Raw genomic sequence first — 16,912 nt, forward strand, 5'->3', positions numbered from 1 at the left:
CAGCATTTTTTTGATTCTGTAGGAAAACAGTCGTTATTTTGAGATGAAAAATCAAGATGCAAATGTCAGAACACACATGAGGGGCATAGGCTGGGTCCCACAGTACAATCAGGAAGGACAAAGTTTGGTAATTTATATTTCTGTGTATTTTCCCTTAAGAGTAAGAAGCAGGAGCAAAATAAACTCAGTACATCAAAATGGTGTAAATTGAGTGTAAAAATAGCCAAGAGATTTTGCCAAATGGGAATATAATGAAGTGTAGGATCCCTCATTACTAAAGACTTGATGTTTTTAGTTGTTGATAGAAAGAACGAAACTGTTAGAGTATGGTTAAAATTAGTGAAAAAAGTAGCTCAGTCTTTTATTTGAGGCGAAATGCTTAATTTAAGTGAAGTGGGTGAAGAGGTCTTGCAAGTGCTTGAATGTTCATCTGCTCAGGGTGATCTATTCCCATTTAAGTCAGTGGGAGTTAAGTCACTGAATGCAGCAGAAGCAGGATTTCACCTGTGTTTTAGTCCAATTTAATCTTAGTTCTTCCTGGTGTGACACTTACCATTATAAAGTATCTCATTATCTTATTTGTCTGAGAAAACCTTGAAAATTAAGAAACACTGGTTTAGCCAATTGGTAAAGTGTATATTTATCTGAGGAATTAATCCAATACCTGTAACTTCCACCCAGACTTACACAGGGATTCCAGGGAAGAGGAGGTTTTTCCTTGAGTTTTGAAAAGCTAGATTTGCACATTTCCTCTGGCACAGACTTCCTATTAAATTACTCCCCTCTATGCATTTAAAATAGCCAAGTGTTAAATTAACTGCAAAATGAGTTTCTGTACTTCTATGAAGTAATGTCTAACAGCTACCCTGGGTTTCAAATGAAAGGTATTTTTATATTGCACTCAGCACTAATTTTGCTATGTGAAAATTAAATCGGTGTTTCTTCAGTTTCTGGGAAAATACAAACAAACGATTTGTAATGTTGACTTGTGTTTTCTAGTGTTATGTTAAACTGGAGTTTTATACTTTGATAAAGTGTGAAATTTGATTGGGGAAGAATACAAGTTAATAGATTTAAAAAAAAACCACACACACCAGATCCACTTATAGCATACTTCATTGTCAACACTTACTAATTATAAAATACTAGAATTTCAGTCAGACAGGAGTTTTGCAGTTGAGTTAATAAAAAGGGAACTTACTCAAGTTGTAAATACAGTTTCTACCCTTTCAAGCTTAAAAAGTGCATATCAGTTTGTTTTGGTCTTCTGGTCAAGCAAAGTGGTTTATGTTCCTGTGCAGAGAGAATGTTTTTAATACAGTACTCTGTAATGGGTATCAAGCTTAAGTTTTTACTGAGTCTGTGTGGCACACAACTGTGTCACCTGCTTTTCAGCTGTCTATCCCTTGGTAATGTACGTACAGAGTACTACAGCAGTTGGGGGTGGGTGGGTGTAAAACAGGGAGCAGAGCTGGTTAGGTTATTCTTACTTTAATTCTTAGCAGGGTAGATGTGAAACTTAAGTTTGCCTTGTCACAACTTGAGGGGTCGTTTTACATCTTCAAAATTACATGTGAAGATCCAAAATTGTATTGAACTCTTATACTTCAATAAATAGTATTTCTTTAAGGACAAATGCTTGTGTTTAGGGAAAAATGTATTTAAAAGTTTGTGTATCAGGAAAAAGCAGCATCATACTGATTGTCCTTTCTGATCTTTTTTTGTGACTGTCTTAGATGTCTGTAGTCTCCCTTCTATAGAGTCTCTTTGGTGTTGCTGGTGGTTAATTTTTCGGGCACATGAGTTACTGAGAGTAACAAGTTGTTGTGTGCCCTCCTCTCTGTGGGTGCTTTCAGCTTGTGGCTAATACAAGGTAACCAGAGTTAGATTTAAAGGAGAGGATGTGTTTATATACCCAGCTTTACCTTGACCTTTATTTGTCCTTTTGTTAGGAGGACTTCTTGAGAAAGCATTTATATTTTACCATAACAATTGTGTTTCATTGTAATAGAAGCTATTTAGGAGTTCTATTTTCTGTTTGGGGAAAGCAGTTTTGATTTTCATGCCTTTTTATCAACTTGTAATTTTAACTTAAAGGTTGCCATCTATCCCATATTCACATCTTACAAAAAACAACTTCTCATTCCAGAAATCAATTATTCTCCCCTCTTCCCAGTTTAATGACCTGGCTGTGCATGTTAATTCTATGATAGGATTTATCACCCTTAAGTTTAGCACTGTCTAGCTTAAAGAAGCAGAGACCCTATTTTGAATTATTTTAAGATCACAATTACTTAATAATCATGAGCTATTACACCTTCGTCAAGCCAGTGAAACCATTATTCGGTCTCATGTCTTGCATACAAGAGAGAATGCTAAGGGCTTAGAGCCTCCAGTTATATTCAGGATAGGCCCATCCTGGCATATGATCAGTCATTAAAACTGCTTGATGGTTTTTAAATGAAGACAGCAAATACAGTAGCTGTGTATGCCAAAACCATAAATGAATGCTATTGGGGAACATAATAGTTGGCTTACTGGTGGAAGAAAGCTTGGTTCAAATACAAGAGGAGTAGCGTAATTGCTTTTTGAAAACATGTACTTCAGCTGTGTAATAAGTGAAGCTTCTTTGCCTCTTGTAATATAGTATCGCTGAACAAAACTTGCATATGTTAAGCATATGTAAATTGCTCAACTTCTCAGCACTTTTCAAAGCAGCATTGATTCAACTGTGTCAGGTCGTCTGACTATATTTTTTTTCCCTGCATTTTTTTGTTGTTGCATGGAGCTGAATTACAGTTAGATTCTGAACTGGTGGCGTGTTCTTGAGGAAAGTGAGTGCACATTTTGTTAAGATTGACTTCAGGGTGTTTTATGTTTCCATTCCAGTGGTTGTTAGGTTTGAGTTTTTTGTTTAAGGAATCAATGGTGCTTTAATTCTCCTTTTTGAGAAAGTGTGGTGGAAATGAGGTGAATTGTGGCAGACCTGCTTACTAGAGTCTATCTTAATTATCTAACTTTTTGAGGACCAAGAGAATAATTTCTACTAATTTTTACATCTGACTGCATGCTGTTTTCTGTAGTTAGACAGTAGGAAATAGGGCTATTAATATGAGAGCAGTTCAACAGGGTACTTTCTTACTGCCTGAAGTATCTTGAGTCAAAACTTCATTAAAATCAAGGGATTTAACATGATAATAGCTGGAGACTCAACTACATGAGATTATAAGAAGGCTTGGAAGATGGTAGAAACAATCTAGAGAAGACGCTTGCGGATTACCATCACTGCAAGGAGTCAAGTCACAGAATTTGTGACAGGTGGTGTTAGATCAGCACAGGCTTTTCAGATTTTCTGGACTGATTTGTTAAGGTCAACTGCTGACCATGTGGAGTGGCAGATGAGGTGATCTGAACAAACAGTATCTGTTATTGGATGGAAGTTAGCTTTCCAGGAGTACTTTTAGTAAACAACTTTAAACTTATCTATAGCCTAGACTTTGTAACCAACTTTGGAAACTTCAGTGCTGTCTGTGATTAAAGGTCATTCATGATTGTTGTCCTCAACTAGTTTTACTTAATGTGATTTGTTTTAATTTTTTTTCCTCCCTGACATGTATCACAGAATTAATCTTAAATGCAGAATATTCTAATGAGCAAAACTTGTGATTTCTTGGCTAATTAAAAAGAAAATGGAGACTTACTTGGATGGCAGTACCATTTTTAGCAAGTTGGTGGTTTTTGGCAGTTTTAATTTGACTTTGCTTAACTGCTTGGAGAAAGGTATGTATTAACTTGGATAGAATGTGCTATAGAGACAGTTGAACAAGTAGTGTCACAGTGTATTTTTTGAAGTATTTTTTTATGCAGATCTCTTGGCACAAGGCCTGCCTGATGACCATCTGTGGAATAGTTTACCTTTAAGTGGAAGTACGGCAGAATCTTAGCTTATCTCAATTGCTCCTTTGCAGTCCTTTTGATTTCTGAAAAGAAGAGCTTAAGTGTTAGCATGAGCATAGGATCCTAGATGTGATTGACCAACATGCCTTCTGTACCTTTAATTCTGTGCCAAGTCTTTGTTTTGGTTATCTCCTGTATGTAGTATGAATTTCCTTGTAGCATGATGTTTGAGAATACTGTTCTACTTTGTGGTCTTCCAAACCTTCTCTAGTGAATAAAACTACTACTGCATAGGGAGATGGTCAGATTTTAAAGATACGTTATGTTCTTTCTGATTCCCTTATCTGACCTGGAAAGTTGGAGCTCTGTTTACTGAAAACACGCAGAGGAACTTACTCAGCCCTTTCCAGAGTTCCAGCAACAGCTGTAGACTTTGGGGTAACAGGTAATCTGGAAATAAATTCTGTTTGAACTCTGAGTGAAGGGGGCAGAGGGAAAACCTGCAACCCTAGTCTATTAAGAAATGGTACTTACTCCTTAGGGTGGCAAAGTTTTTCTGTGTGGAAAACCTGATAATACCGTTGACAGGATTCCTTGGATACCTAAGGCACTGTGTGAGTGCTCATCTGAGTAGCTCCACTAGTTTCAGTTGGGCTGTTGAGCTACTAAAAGCTGGAATTGTGGGAGCTTCTCTTACAGGTGTGCAGTTACCAGCATATGTTATAGACTACCAGTATGGTCATTTATACGGTGAGATTTTATACAGGGGTTACATTTTTCTTTTAAAAGGAGTTTAAAGCTATTTAAAAAAACAAACAACAAAAAACGCAAAACAACAAACAAAACCCAAAAGACAAAACCCAAACAACAAAACAAAAAAGACAAAAAACCAAAAGACAAACAAAACAAAACACACACACAATGCCCATCCACCCTCCTGCCCCCCCAACAAACTCCCTGAAATGTATTATTCAAAAAAGTAGATAACAACTGAAAAATCCTACTTACACATCTCTTACTTCTATAGTTGGTTGGTTTGGCTCCAAAGGAGATGGTGAACTAACTTAACAGCTCACTACAGCTGAAAGGAGTTTCTGCTCCTATCACTGATCTTGTGCTAGTGCTGATGCACATCGGGCCCCTCCAGAAGCCGTTTAACCTCACTAATATGGCCATGTTATTGAGTTAAAGCAGCTCACAGAAGAGTCTGACAAGTTCCAGAGCCAGTGTTGAGGGATAGATGTGACTGGAAGCAGAGGAGGGGAAAGGAGAAATAAATGGCAAGGGGGTAGCAGGGAGAGAGACGGACCTCTCTCCTTTTCCCTGTCAGACAACTATTTCGTTGCCTGTCCAGCTGCATATGTAGACCTCTGCAAACCTGGAATTGCACTTTGTCTCCTGTTGTAACATCAATTGTATCAAAACTCCAGTTCCTAACAGTGCTTTACCATGCCTATAAGCACTGACACCCAGAGAGATCACAACAATAATGCGCACACACACACAGAGAGGACAAAAATAAGTCTTAAATTTAGGTTAGACAGGACTCCCTATGCCTGATTTATGTAGGCTAGGGCAGAGTTTACCAGACTAACCCCTTTCCAGACTTCACAGTACCTTTTGAGAAGAGCAGGCTGTACCACAGACTTGATAATTTATTGATGTAAGGAAATACATAAAAACCCTAACATAACAAAACACTGATGTCTTACAGTACATGTGCTTCTCTCTCCATGTCAGTGTTAGGGCTTCATTCTGCTCTAGCAGATCTCCAACATTGAGTACAGCTGCATATACCACAATAAATCTAACTGGATGATGGAGAGTAAATGCTAAACTTAACACAGTAAAAGTGACATAACTATGGCACGATCATTAGTCCTTGTCTGTATTTCAGTTTGTCAGGGAATTATGTAGAAGCATAAGATTGCCCACCAAGTTCAGTTTACTGTAAGGAGATTCCATAATTTCATTGTCCTCTGTGTTTGAAAGGGTTGTGTATGAACTGCTTTAAGAAGCTGTCAAAGGAGAACTTCATGGTTGTTTCTCTGGCTTCTGCATCTTCCTAGGGTAGCTTTTCCAGGAAAAAGTAGGAATACATATTACAAAAAAGTAATGTTGGAAACTTCTTGCAAATGTCTGAGAGGGTTTATTTTGTATTGGCAGGGAAAGTATGTTTTTTGAACTTCCAATTTAGTATAGTTGAGAGAGGAGTTTTTGTGGACTTAAGACGCTTGTGGTTCCTGCCACTGAAGCAAGGATTATGTTAGGTTCTCTGGCTTTGTACAGAAGGTCTTGGGTGAACAATTCTGTTTGGAAAGGAGAAGTATCTATCTTTTCCTTCCAGGAGAAAGGCTTGTAAACATATGAGATAAATATACTGTGGGAAGATGTCGTCATGGTCCCCCATGTGTGGTGTTATGTCTCTCCAGTTACATGCTAGTGAGGTGGTTCTGTGATGGTGAACGGTCTCTTATCTGTATTTTGTTTGGGCTGTCCCTGAAAAAAATAATCTTTTAACTCAGCGTTCCATGCTTGGACTTGGATTGATGATCTTACAATTCAAAAGCATTTGTTTTGGAGACAAATCTGTACAATCATGCAGTTTTAATGTTTAATAACTTCTGCTCAGGAGGAACTTTCAAGACAACTTGTTTGTAACTTTTTATCCTTTGATACTGTGGCTACTGTCTGTAATGATGAGGATTTTGTAAATAGTGGAAATAGTCTGTTGAGAATTTCAGTTTCGTGAAGTGCAACAATGAAAGAACTATTTTCAACAGTTACAAACATTTTGCCGTCTGTTGTGGAAATGGCCAGAGGCAATAAATATATTTAGAAAAAGTCATGGTTAAAGTGGATCATAATTTACAATAATCCTTTTGGTGTTGGATGGAAGCTTTTGGTTTTAGGATTTCCTACCATCGTACCTGATTAAGAATCTGCTTTCTGTGGCTGCCCTAAATCTCATTTCTACCTTCCCAAGGACCTCAGATCAAGTTGCAACCAACATTTCAAAGAATGTATCAGTGGGTTGAAAGAATTTCCTAAATTGTGCTTCTGTTGAGAAGCCTCTAGAAAATAAAATTGAGGCAATTGCATTTTGATCACCTGGATCAGATGGTGTGTAGACCATTTTCTGGGGTGTGGTTTAATGTGTCTTGACACTCTTCTAAACAGGATTAAATGCCTTTGTTCCTTTTTTTCTGCTTTAGGCTTCCAAGTGTTTTGTTTCCTTTCCTCCTTTTCTTCCTACAGTGTCTTTTTCAACAACATGAGCAATTCAGGGACAGGCTGGTAATAGAATTCGGGCTTCATTTTTTATTCTCCCACTGCCCCCCCAATACAGCCTGTCAACAGGGTTATTTTATTAAGGCATCTGCTGTCTGCTTTGAACCTATATTATCTTCTATGGTCCTTAATGTATTTAGGGCATTTGAAGAAAAGCAGTTATCTTGAATTTCAGATGTATGGTGTAAATCTTGATAGATATTAAACTGAAACTGGTTTAAAAATCATGTTACAGTTTGTTAAACTACTAAAGCTAAAAGCTCTGCTGTTGATACAATTATGGTGGCACAGTTTATTTTATTTATAGAACCGGAATAAACTATTGCAATAAGATTTTATTGTGGTGTAGAGTTATCTAGTTTCTGTTGTGCTAGCATAGTTAAAGATAGTTAAAGACAAGGCTTTAAAAAGTTAAGAACACTTGCCCAATACAAAAACCTTCCCAAATCACTTGGTGGTTCCCATGGTACCTCTTGTAACATTGCTGGGATAAATGTGCCATGTGTCAAGCAGGGATTGAGCACATGAAGACAGGTAATGCTGATCCAACAGAACTGGCTTTCTTGTGACCTTATTTATTACCATAGTTGCACATGATTTTTGTCTCTTGCAGATGTCTTTATTTTATGATTCCCCTTATAAGTATGGAAAATGGGTGTATGTGTAGAAGAAAATACTTTCTCAGTTTTTCTTTAAGTAACACTAACCAAACAAATGAATGGGCAGGTTTTTCATTTGAGAAAATGTCTAATTGAGATAGATCAGATTGTACCTCTCCTGCCATGTATCACCAGTCCATTGCATTAGCAGTCTGTGTTACTCTGATGTCTTAACTAAAAGTGGCTAATGCAGGGATTGCTTTGATATTCTAGGGAAGGTAATAAGTGATTTGATTTTTGTCTGGATTCCTGTTAGTTGCTTTTAAACTTAGGTCTTTAGTCTAGTTTTAACCACTGTTAGGAGTATTCAGATGCTGTCTTCTGGTTTCTGAAACTTTACGTAAAATTTGGTTAGTGATACTTCATTTTGTGTAACATCAACTAAATACACTGCATTAGCTGTGCCTCCCTGCTGGGCTTTTGTAACTTGGAGTATGGTTAAGTTTGTTGTGAGGAAAAATAAGAGTAGGTTTGACTGCTGTTTGGGTCTGGCTGTCAGCTTGGGGCTAGTGGCAAGGAAAGCTGTCCTCCCTGTGTCGGTTCCTTAAATTAGGCTTTTTGGATTTTATCCTCAGCATGTCACTGTTATGCTTTGTTGCTATGATACAGTACTTACTCATGCAATCCACTGTAGAACGTTAGAAGATCTAAGCTGAAATGTTACGTAACTTACAAATGTTTTTACAGCTGATGTTCATTATCTTGCAGTGTAACAATTCATGTCTTTGTAGTTATCTGAGCGAAATAAGTGTCTTGCAAGACTTTTATTCAAAAGAGAAATGGTTAAAATTGCAGAATTAACATTCAAAAGTATGAATTGTTCTTTATGAGGGACTAGTAATCGCTAGCTTTTTCAAAAGCTTACTCAAGTTGTTATGTTCAGTTAATAGGTTCATAACTGTCAGATGGGGAAAGGGAATACAATATAATATTCTGGTGTTTGAACTTTCAAGGCAGAGGGAGCAGTTGGGATTATAGTGGAGATGTTTCAGTCCATTTTAGCAATTACTTTTTGCTTATGGAAACAAAAGAATTCTATCAGATAATTACTGAATAATACCACTGTTGACTTGTTCCAGCCACTAAATGGAAGGTGTTTTGGTAAGAAACTTGAGGAACTGGTATTATCAAAGAGTGTTTGAGTTATTAAACTTACAAACTTAAAATGAAGTTTAATTAGAATAATCTTAACAGAGAAGCATGAAAAATTTTTGTAATTTGTTCAAATTTTAAAGTGAGACTCTTAAGATTTTCCATACTCAGTGTTACAAGGCAGTTGCCTTTTTCTTGTCTTGATCATTTCCTTATGAAACTAGCAGTGCTAATATGAATACTACAGTGAATCAATGAAGCTAAGGGATTAGTAGTCTGGCTATAGACAGGTCTTGAAAATTCTTCAGGGGGAGAGCATTCCTTATTGGCAGATAAAATTGGAAATAAGTTTTTCACCAGAATGAGTGAAATGCCAATTGACTGATAGAGGAGGTGATGCTATGTTCCTGGAGTGGCTTAGAACCCCAACAAACAATTAACAATATGAATGAAAGGCACGTTAAACCAATTTTTCAGTTAAAACCTTGGCTGCTTTTGTTGTGATCATGCAACTTTTAAACAGTTAAAATATTTTAAGGATGTATTAAATTTTTGAAATGTACCGTTCTTAATCCATCTTTTTAGGGCTAATGTGAAATACTAATGGAGGAATTTTGCTTATCAGCTTACAGTCTCTGCACTCTAAAATGAAAATGGCAAGTCATAGCCAAACGCTTTGTCTTAATAGGCCAAAAAAGCTGGAAAACCTTACATGACTAAGATTGTAGCAAATTATATAGACCGAAGCATGAAAATTCAGGATTAATCCTTTTGAAATATTGGAATTGATTCTTAAGAGAAACATACATCACATGATGTCAAAAGTATGTGAAGTATTTTGCATTGGGGTAAAAAGACAGGGTTTCTTCAAAGCAGATTTTACAGCTTTTAAGCAGGTTATGTAATAAAGGATTAGGGAACAGAATGAGACAAATCGGATGAATGAAAGGTTAGTATGATGCACTGCTTCTGTGTATGACTTCTGGTGAGGGAGAGCTGGTATTTATTAATGTCTGTGTATATCAAACAAAGTTAACTCAGGAACTTGTTTTCCATAAATGTATTTATTGCCATATGTTTATCTGTTACTACTTGTATGAAATACAAGTTGTGAATAGCAGGTCATCAATTCTAACATACTTAAACAGATATTTTCAGTTTTGATTGCTGACTATAGAGCATACTATTCCCCATAATAAATACCTGACAGTTAAGCAAATTTTAGTCAACAAAACAGATTTAGAATTCTGACTTTGTGTCTATAGACTTAAGTTGTTTTGTTTGTTTTTTTTCTTTTATAGATGCCACCTTCAATGAACAGCAAGATCTTTTTTGTCAGAAGTTGCAACAGTGTTGTGTACTCTTTGACTTCATGGACTCTGTTTCAGACCTGAAAAGCAAAGAAATTAAGAGAGCAACACTGAATGAACTGGTTGAATATGTTTCAACAAATCGTGGAGTGATTGTTGAATCAGCTTATGCTGACATAGTGAAAATGGTAAGTAGAATGCTCTTGTTATATTTTGAATTTTAATAAAACATCTTAAACTAATCAGTTTATGACTCTGATGGCATCTAACTCGGAATTGCTGTTGGTTTTTCTGCTTATACAGTATAATACAATTAGTTAATGATAACTTGGCTTACAAGGTTGCTTAGAAAGGCTTGTAAAAACAAACAACTTCTAACTTAATTATTAGCTGAAATATGATGCGTTCAGGTTAATTACAATGAAAAATGGTAAATTGCAGATGCTTGCAGTCTGGGTAAGCTTTGAAGTTGTTCTCTTTTAGAAAATGGCACTATTTCAGTGCTGCCTGTCTTTATTTAAGAATGGCAGTGGAGTGATGAGCTAAAGTTTTCTGGTAAAGATTCTTGCAGGTACAAATGTCAACAGAAAGATTTATCAGCGTAAGAAGGCAACTCTACTTTTGTAAATACTTCATATGGCTGTTTGTTACTGTTTTGGCCTTGGGGAGCTATACTAGAGTAGCGCGTTATACTTGAGTTGTAAACCACGGATTGACTTGTACTGTGCAGTTTCTACTAATGGCTTGTTGAATAAGCAACAAAATATTTGTGGTTGTTATCTGCTGACTTTCCCAGGTTTTTTATATGCATTTTCAAATGCTGCCTAAGGGATGTTTTAGATATGCCTGTACTCCATATACAGGGACTGCAAATGAAGGACATTTGACAATAATCTGAAATATTTTCAAATTGTTTTTTCTAGAAAATGGAAGTGTAAAAAGCATGTGTTCAGTGCCTGTGCATTTAGGCTAATGGTTCTCCAAACTCTGGATAAGTTTCCTTAGGCACAATGCTGACTTTAAAAGTAACTATCAGGAACATAAACAGACCAGTTCAAACATATGCTCTATTACTTTTGCAGTTTTCTATACAGGGCAAGCTATTTTTTCTTCAAGTTTTGTTTGGGGTTTTTGGGTTTGGGTTTGGGTTTTTTATTATTTTTTCTGCAAGCAGCTGATATAGAAGGAAGATCAGATCTTTAATATGAGTAAGCGTAGAAATTCTGCCATTATACTGAACGGCTAGGATTATTGAAACCCTTTTAATTATTTTGGCTGTTCCACCAGATGTTTGTTAAGTTTTACAAAAGATCTAGGACGCTGAGGCTTTTTGTACAGTTTGGGTTTTTTTGTGTTTTTGTCCTAAATGTTTTTTACACAAGAAAATAAAGGACAGAGTATGTCCACCTCTTCTTTGTGTGGGTGCTTTATTTATTTTTTTTCCTGCTGGTGGCAGCGAGCCCTGAATCTTTGCAGTATTTTCTTACTCTGTGTGCCCTCTATAGCCTCTTACTAGAAGAAAGAGTATACTAACTAGCCTATTCTACTTGTTGAAGGGAGATTTTCTTTTATATTGGAGTTGTTTTCTTTTCTTGGAGATAAGGTAGTGTTGAGCTGTTCTTTTGAGGTTATTGTTGTTGTGCAAATGATTGGGCTCTGCGGATGCTTGGTTTTCCTTCCATAACAAATTTCCATCTCCTTTTCTACCCTAAAATGACAGAAAATGAAGGCCTTAAATGCTCAGTGAGAGCTTTTTTCAGAGCTTGAGACAAAAGATCCCTCCAAGCCTGAATGGTATTTCTAGTCTCCCTGGCAACTGGCAGCAGAAAAGGTCTTTGCTGTGAATTAGGACCAAGTACCAGCTTTCAGAAAGAACTCTGGATGGATCTCTCCCTCCAAACAACACGTGTGTCAGACTTGAGGCCTTTCTTTGTAGCAAAACTTCTATGAGATATAATACTTATTTTATATATATATTTTTTTTTAATTTTTAGACTGTTCAGTGTTACTACATTAAAAGAAAAATCATTAATTTTTTTGCAGAGTTTGAAGGATAGAATTTTTGGGATGAAAAAGTAGTAATCAGCCTTAATGAAACCCAGTAATCATCTGACTGGTAGTAAAGGATGAACAGACTCCAAAAATTCCCTGAAAAAAGCCAGAGTAGCATCAGTGGCAGAAGCGGAGCCAAATTCTTTCCAAAGTCCCTTGTCTTTTCCTAGGCCTGGGACACCTTTCCTCCAGCTTGCAGAGGAAGCAGCCCAGTTTCCTTGGAGTCGCCCGAGTCTTGGGGAGGCAAAGTCAACAATCCCTTACAGATATCAAGAGGAAAAATATGTTGTTCCTGGCCAGTGCATAGGCAAAGTCTGTGCAGGTGAGGAAGTCTCCTAGTGTTCCTTCCCTTCACATGGTCTCTGTTACCGTGATAGCTCCTGGGCCAGTACCACACAATGGCTTGTGTAGTTGTCCCTGTTCTGCTTGGATCCCGAGGTAGGGAGCACTGGTTGAAATGATACCAGTGTTTTTTCAAGCCACCAAGGATGGAACAAGATCATTAAAAAAATATCTTTGTTTAGGCAGATGTGCAGGATGTCTGCTGTAGGTTATCTTTTTGGTGCCACAGGCAACCTGATTTTCCTCTAACTTCTTTGCCAAAGCCTTTGAATTAAGAACTGAGGGAGAATTTTGCTTACAAGTAGTTTTGCAGGGATAGCACAGTGGCCTGTGCACCTCCTTTCCAGGTCATCTAAAACTAGTATCTTCTCTGTTTGGAAATTCTCAATTGAAAGAACTCTGAAAGTAGTAGAAAATTAGGGTTTGACATTGTGAACATTTGAAGTTTTAAAACTTCCTGGGAACTTAGAAGGCTCTAGCTTTTGTCAGGTTTGGGAGCATAGCAGAAATGTCACTCCAGTAAACATAACTCCTCCATCTCTTTGTGCCTGCCAGCCTCCCCTCGTTCCCCACCAGCACCTAAAAATCCAACATAAATGAGATTGTCCTAGCAGCTTGCACAAGCTGTGAATTCAGAATTCAAAAAAACATTGGGTACCCCGTCTGCATGCCCACAAATTGAAATTGAATCTACTATCTCTCCAAACGCTTAGCTCCTTGGGAAGTGGACAGACAATAAGGGATGACTTTTTTCTTTTTTCTTTTTTTTCTCTTTTTTTTTTTTAATAAAATATAATTGCTGTATCTTAATACATTAACTGGCACATTTTCAGATGTCACTTTCACAAAACTTTGAGATGTAATTTCGAAAGCTAATGCTGGGTTTCTCTGGAAACCTATCCAGCTGTAAAAGCCTTTTATGATTTGTATTTCTTAAATCACAGTTTTGTGATAAGGCCCCTCTTATGAAGGAAAGGGGATGTTTTTAATAATATGAGAGGATGTAAAGAAGAATTTGCTCACAGAAGAACAATGGGGAGTTTAATCCAAATCACAGGTTTTGATCAATACTATTGGCAAGACATTAGAAAGAAGCAAATGAGACAGAAAGCGGAAGTATTTCAAACATAATGAAGTAAATGAGCTATTTCTTTAGGGAGACAGGCTAGCACAAGCACATAGAATAAACTGTGTACCATTTTTAAATTTCATATGTTCTCAGGAGACTGATAATGCTAGTAGAAGTACTGAATACTCTGAAAATCATAAAATTAGTTTACTAAAGATCTGGCTGAGAGGTTTGCTCTTTGTTTCTGCTACAGAAGTATGTTCAGTAGGTAGTGCCTTTGTTTTGGGCTTGAAACTTGCATTCTGTACTCTGAGGTTCTGTGCTAAAGTGTTGACTGGTTGGGTTTATCAAGATGCATCTAGAAATAAAAGGATGTGTTTTTGAGAGACATTACCAGAAGACTTGTAAGCAGAGGTAGGGAGGTCTCTGTAGGGGACTGATCTGTATGTTGGATGCTTTTGTTGATTACTTATTAAGAGTAGACAATACCAAATAACAGAACCAGGATTGTAGTCTTGGTTTTCGGGCTTGGTTAAAATTCACATTTCCTCAAACTCCTATTTCCCCCTCCTCTCCAAATGCCTCCTTGCCCCACCCCCCAGCCAGATTTTCTTGTGCTCCAGAATCCCAAGTCCCTTGTGTTTACAAAATTAAAGGATAGCTGTACTGTTTTAGGGGTTTTTTTCTGCTGTACAGAAAGCTAGGAGACTGATGTAGTGCCCATCCATACAGAACATTATTGCCCTTCTACTCTGCTTTACTACATCTTGTCTAATGAGGCAGCTGATTCGTCTATGCAGAGCCAGCTGGGTGACTTCAGTATCTTTTAAAGTCCTTTTGCAAGATTCTTCAAACACCTTGGAGACTCCATGGAAGCTGTACAGTAGCATTTGCTGCAAACTGTCAGATATTTTCTTTTGTGTTTAGTAGGCTTGTGTGGTTAGCAGCTATTTGAAACAGATTTGATTGAAAAGATGAAAGAGTTTGAAAGATGACTGGAAAAACTGGGCTAAATATGTTCCTGAAAAACTAGTAGAAAACGCAGAAACTAAATTAACTTTGTTCTCTTTTGTTCATGTTAAAGATATTTTAAATCCAGTATGTTACATCTGGCAGAAGAGATGTCAAAAGAAAAATAAATGTCATCTGAAAGATGGGTCTTCTATCCAGACTTCTTTATACGTCAAAAATCCTTGAAGAAACCTTTTTACACTTGTGCTTTTGAAATTGATTTCATATGGCTATATCATACTTAAAGTAACTCGGTAGCTATTTTGGGTTGGGTTGTTTTTCTTTTTTCAAAGTTACTGTGTTAAATCAAAAAGTTACAATTGTTAAGTGTTTCTGACTTTCCAAAACCTTGAAACACTTTGAAATTATGAAAGGTGAAAAATTGTACACAGATCGTTAGTTCTTACTTGAAAGTGAGAAATACCTTTAAATTAATTAAAGCAAAGAACTCTAAGGTGTATTTTTGGAATTGTCTACCTTGCACGTGAAGAGAGCTCTGTTTAAATCATAATTGGTTAGTCATACTGTATTTGTTGTTTTATATAAAACCTCAGTTCTCAGTGTCACTTAGTTAAAAATTGGTCTTTATTAAGAAGAAACTGAAATTTTCTTTGAACTTTTATGGTTTCCGAGAAAAATATTAAATAAGATCGTGTCTAGCTACAAACTTATAAAACAGTTGAGACAGAAGTTACTTTCTTACTGTTTTCATAGGCCTGTTTCAGACTTTTGACTGTCTGGATTTAGCAGTTCTGAAAAAAATAAAGAATAAAATCAATGTATCATAGTACTTTTTTTTTTTTTTTAAATGGTTTTGTTTCATGCAGTTTTAGGATAAAAGCAGTACCTTGCTGAGGATGATCTGTGGAAGAATAAAAAGTGATACAATGAAACAATTTTCTTCTCTCTTGCAGATTAGTTCTAATATTTTCAGAACACTTCCACCTAGTGATAACCCAGATTTTGATCCAGAAGAAGATGAACCAACTCTTGAAGCCTCATGGCCCCACATACAGGTATGTGATTCCTTTATTTTCAAGCCTCCTTGTAAGTCAAGGACTGTGAATGGATACTTGAGTCATTTTGTGCCTTTGCTAAGACTGTCAAAATTGCTTTTGTAATACAATGAAGTTTCTATACTTGAAAGGGGAAAAAAGTGGTGCTTTTCTTAACATGTATAAATATGGCAGAATGTAAGTCTTCCAAGTTGCTTAAATACCTTTTTTTTTTTTTTTTTAACAGTGACTGCACTGTTTAAGTGTGGTCTATGTATGTCTTAAAAATATCCAGATATTTTAGGTAATTATGTTCGTAAGAGGTTTGTTTTCTGCACTTGAGCAACTTTTTTCTGTGATTTCAATAAACTATAAGTGGATGTTAACAGTTAGGTTTCTTGTAACTAATAAAAAAGTGGACTAATACCCTTAATTTGTCTTTTGAGCAAGAAATAGATATCTCCTCATTCTTTCTACCCTCTTCCCTCCCTTCGTGCAAAAACTTTACAATATAGGCGTTGTTGTTTGGTAACAGTTGGTTAGTTATTCTATTGTTGCACTCCTGTGCCAATCTCGTGATTTTTATAGCTTTGCTGTATCAATCACGTGATTGACTTGCAGTCTGCTGAACTTCTTTTATTTTCTTTCAGTTAACTGTTAAAAGTTGAACCAACCTAAATCCCTTGTAGTCATCCAAGTTCATATCTCAGGTAGTTTGTTGCTGAATTTATTTAAGTAATATCTGTTAAATAAGTTATGTAGCAAAACCTAGCAGCAGGTAGAAGATTAATAGCTACACACATCTGCATACCATTCTCTCCCTTCTCAAGAGAGTTAAAGTACTATTCTGTCCCTATAATAATACAGTTTTAAGGTATCTATGAATGCTCTTATTTAAAAAATGGACTTCTAATACTGGCTATAAAAAGTACATGTTCAGGATAATACTTGACATGAGAAACGAGTTACCACAAAAAAAAAAACCTGCGCAGATTAAAGGCTGTGATAATAATGATCTTACTTATCTATGCCTGATTCTAATTCATAGGAGAATTGGCTAAACTGAACTAGATGAGAGTCTTGATTTTGTTGGGGTGGGAGGGTGTAAGGCCGATGCAAATGTCTGTTATAGTCAGAAGTGGCATCATCTGCAAAATGTTCTCTGTCTCTCAGCAGTAAAATTTGTAAATGTCA

The 16,912-nt window shown here is 36.5% G+C and overlaps 1 protein-coding gene across 1 annotated transcript in view; it reads left to right on the forward strand.

Annotated features, from left to right (window-relative positions):
* Nucleotides 1–16,912, forward strand: part of PPP2R5A (protein phosphatase 2 regulatory subunit B'alpha) — a 45,187-nt gene that overhangs the window by 8,892 nt on the left and 19,383 nt on the right. Inside the window, exons 2-3 of the mRNA XM_005441896.4 lie at nt 10,241–10,437; nt 15,638–15,739. Of these exons, the coding sequence (XP_005441953.1) occupies nt 10,241–10,437; nt 15,638–15,739 (299 nt within the window). The remainder of the gene's footprint in view (nt 1–10,240; nt 10,438–15,637; nt 15,740–16,912) is intronic.

This window comes from Falco cherrug, chromosome 13 (assembly GCF_023634085.1).
Source record: "Falco cherrug isolate bFalChe1 chromosome 13, bFalChe1.pri, whole genome shotgun sequence".
Taxonomy (NCBI): domain Eukaryota; kingdom Metazoa; phylum Chordata; class Aves; order Falconiformes; family Falconidae; genus Falco; species Falco cherrug.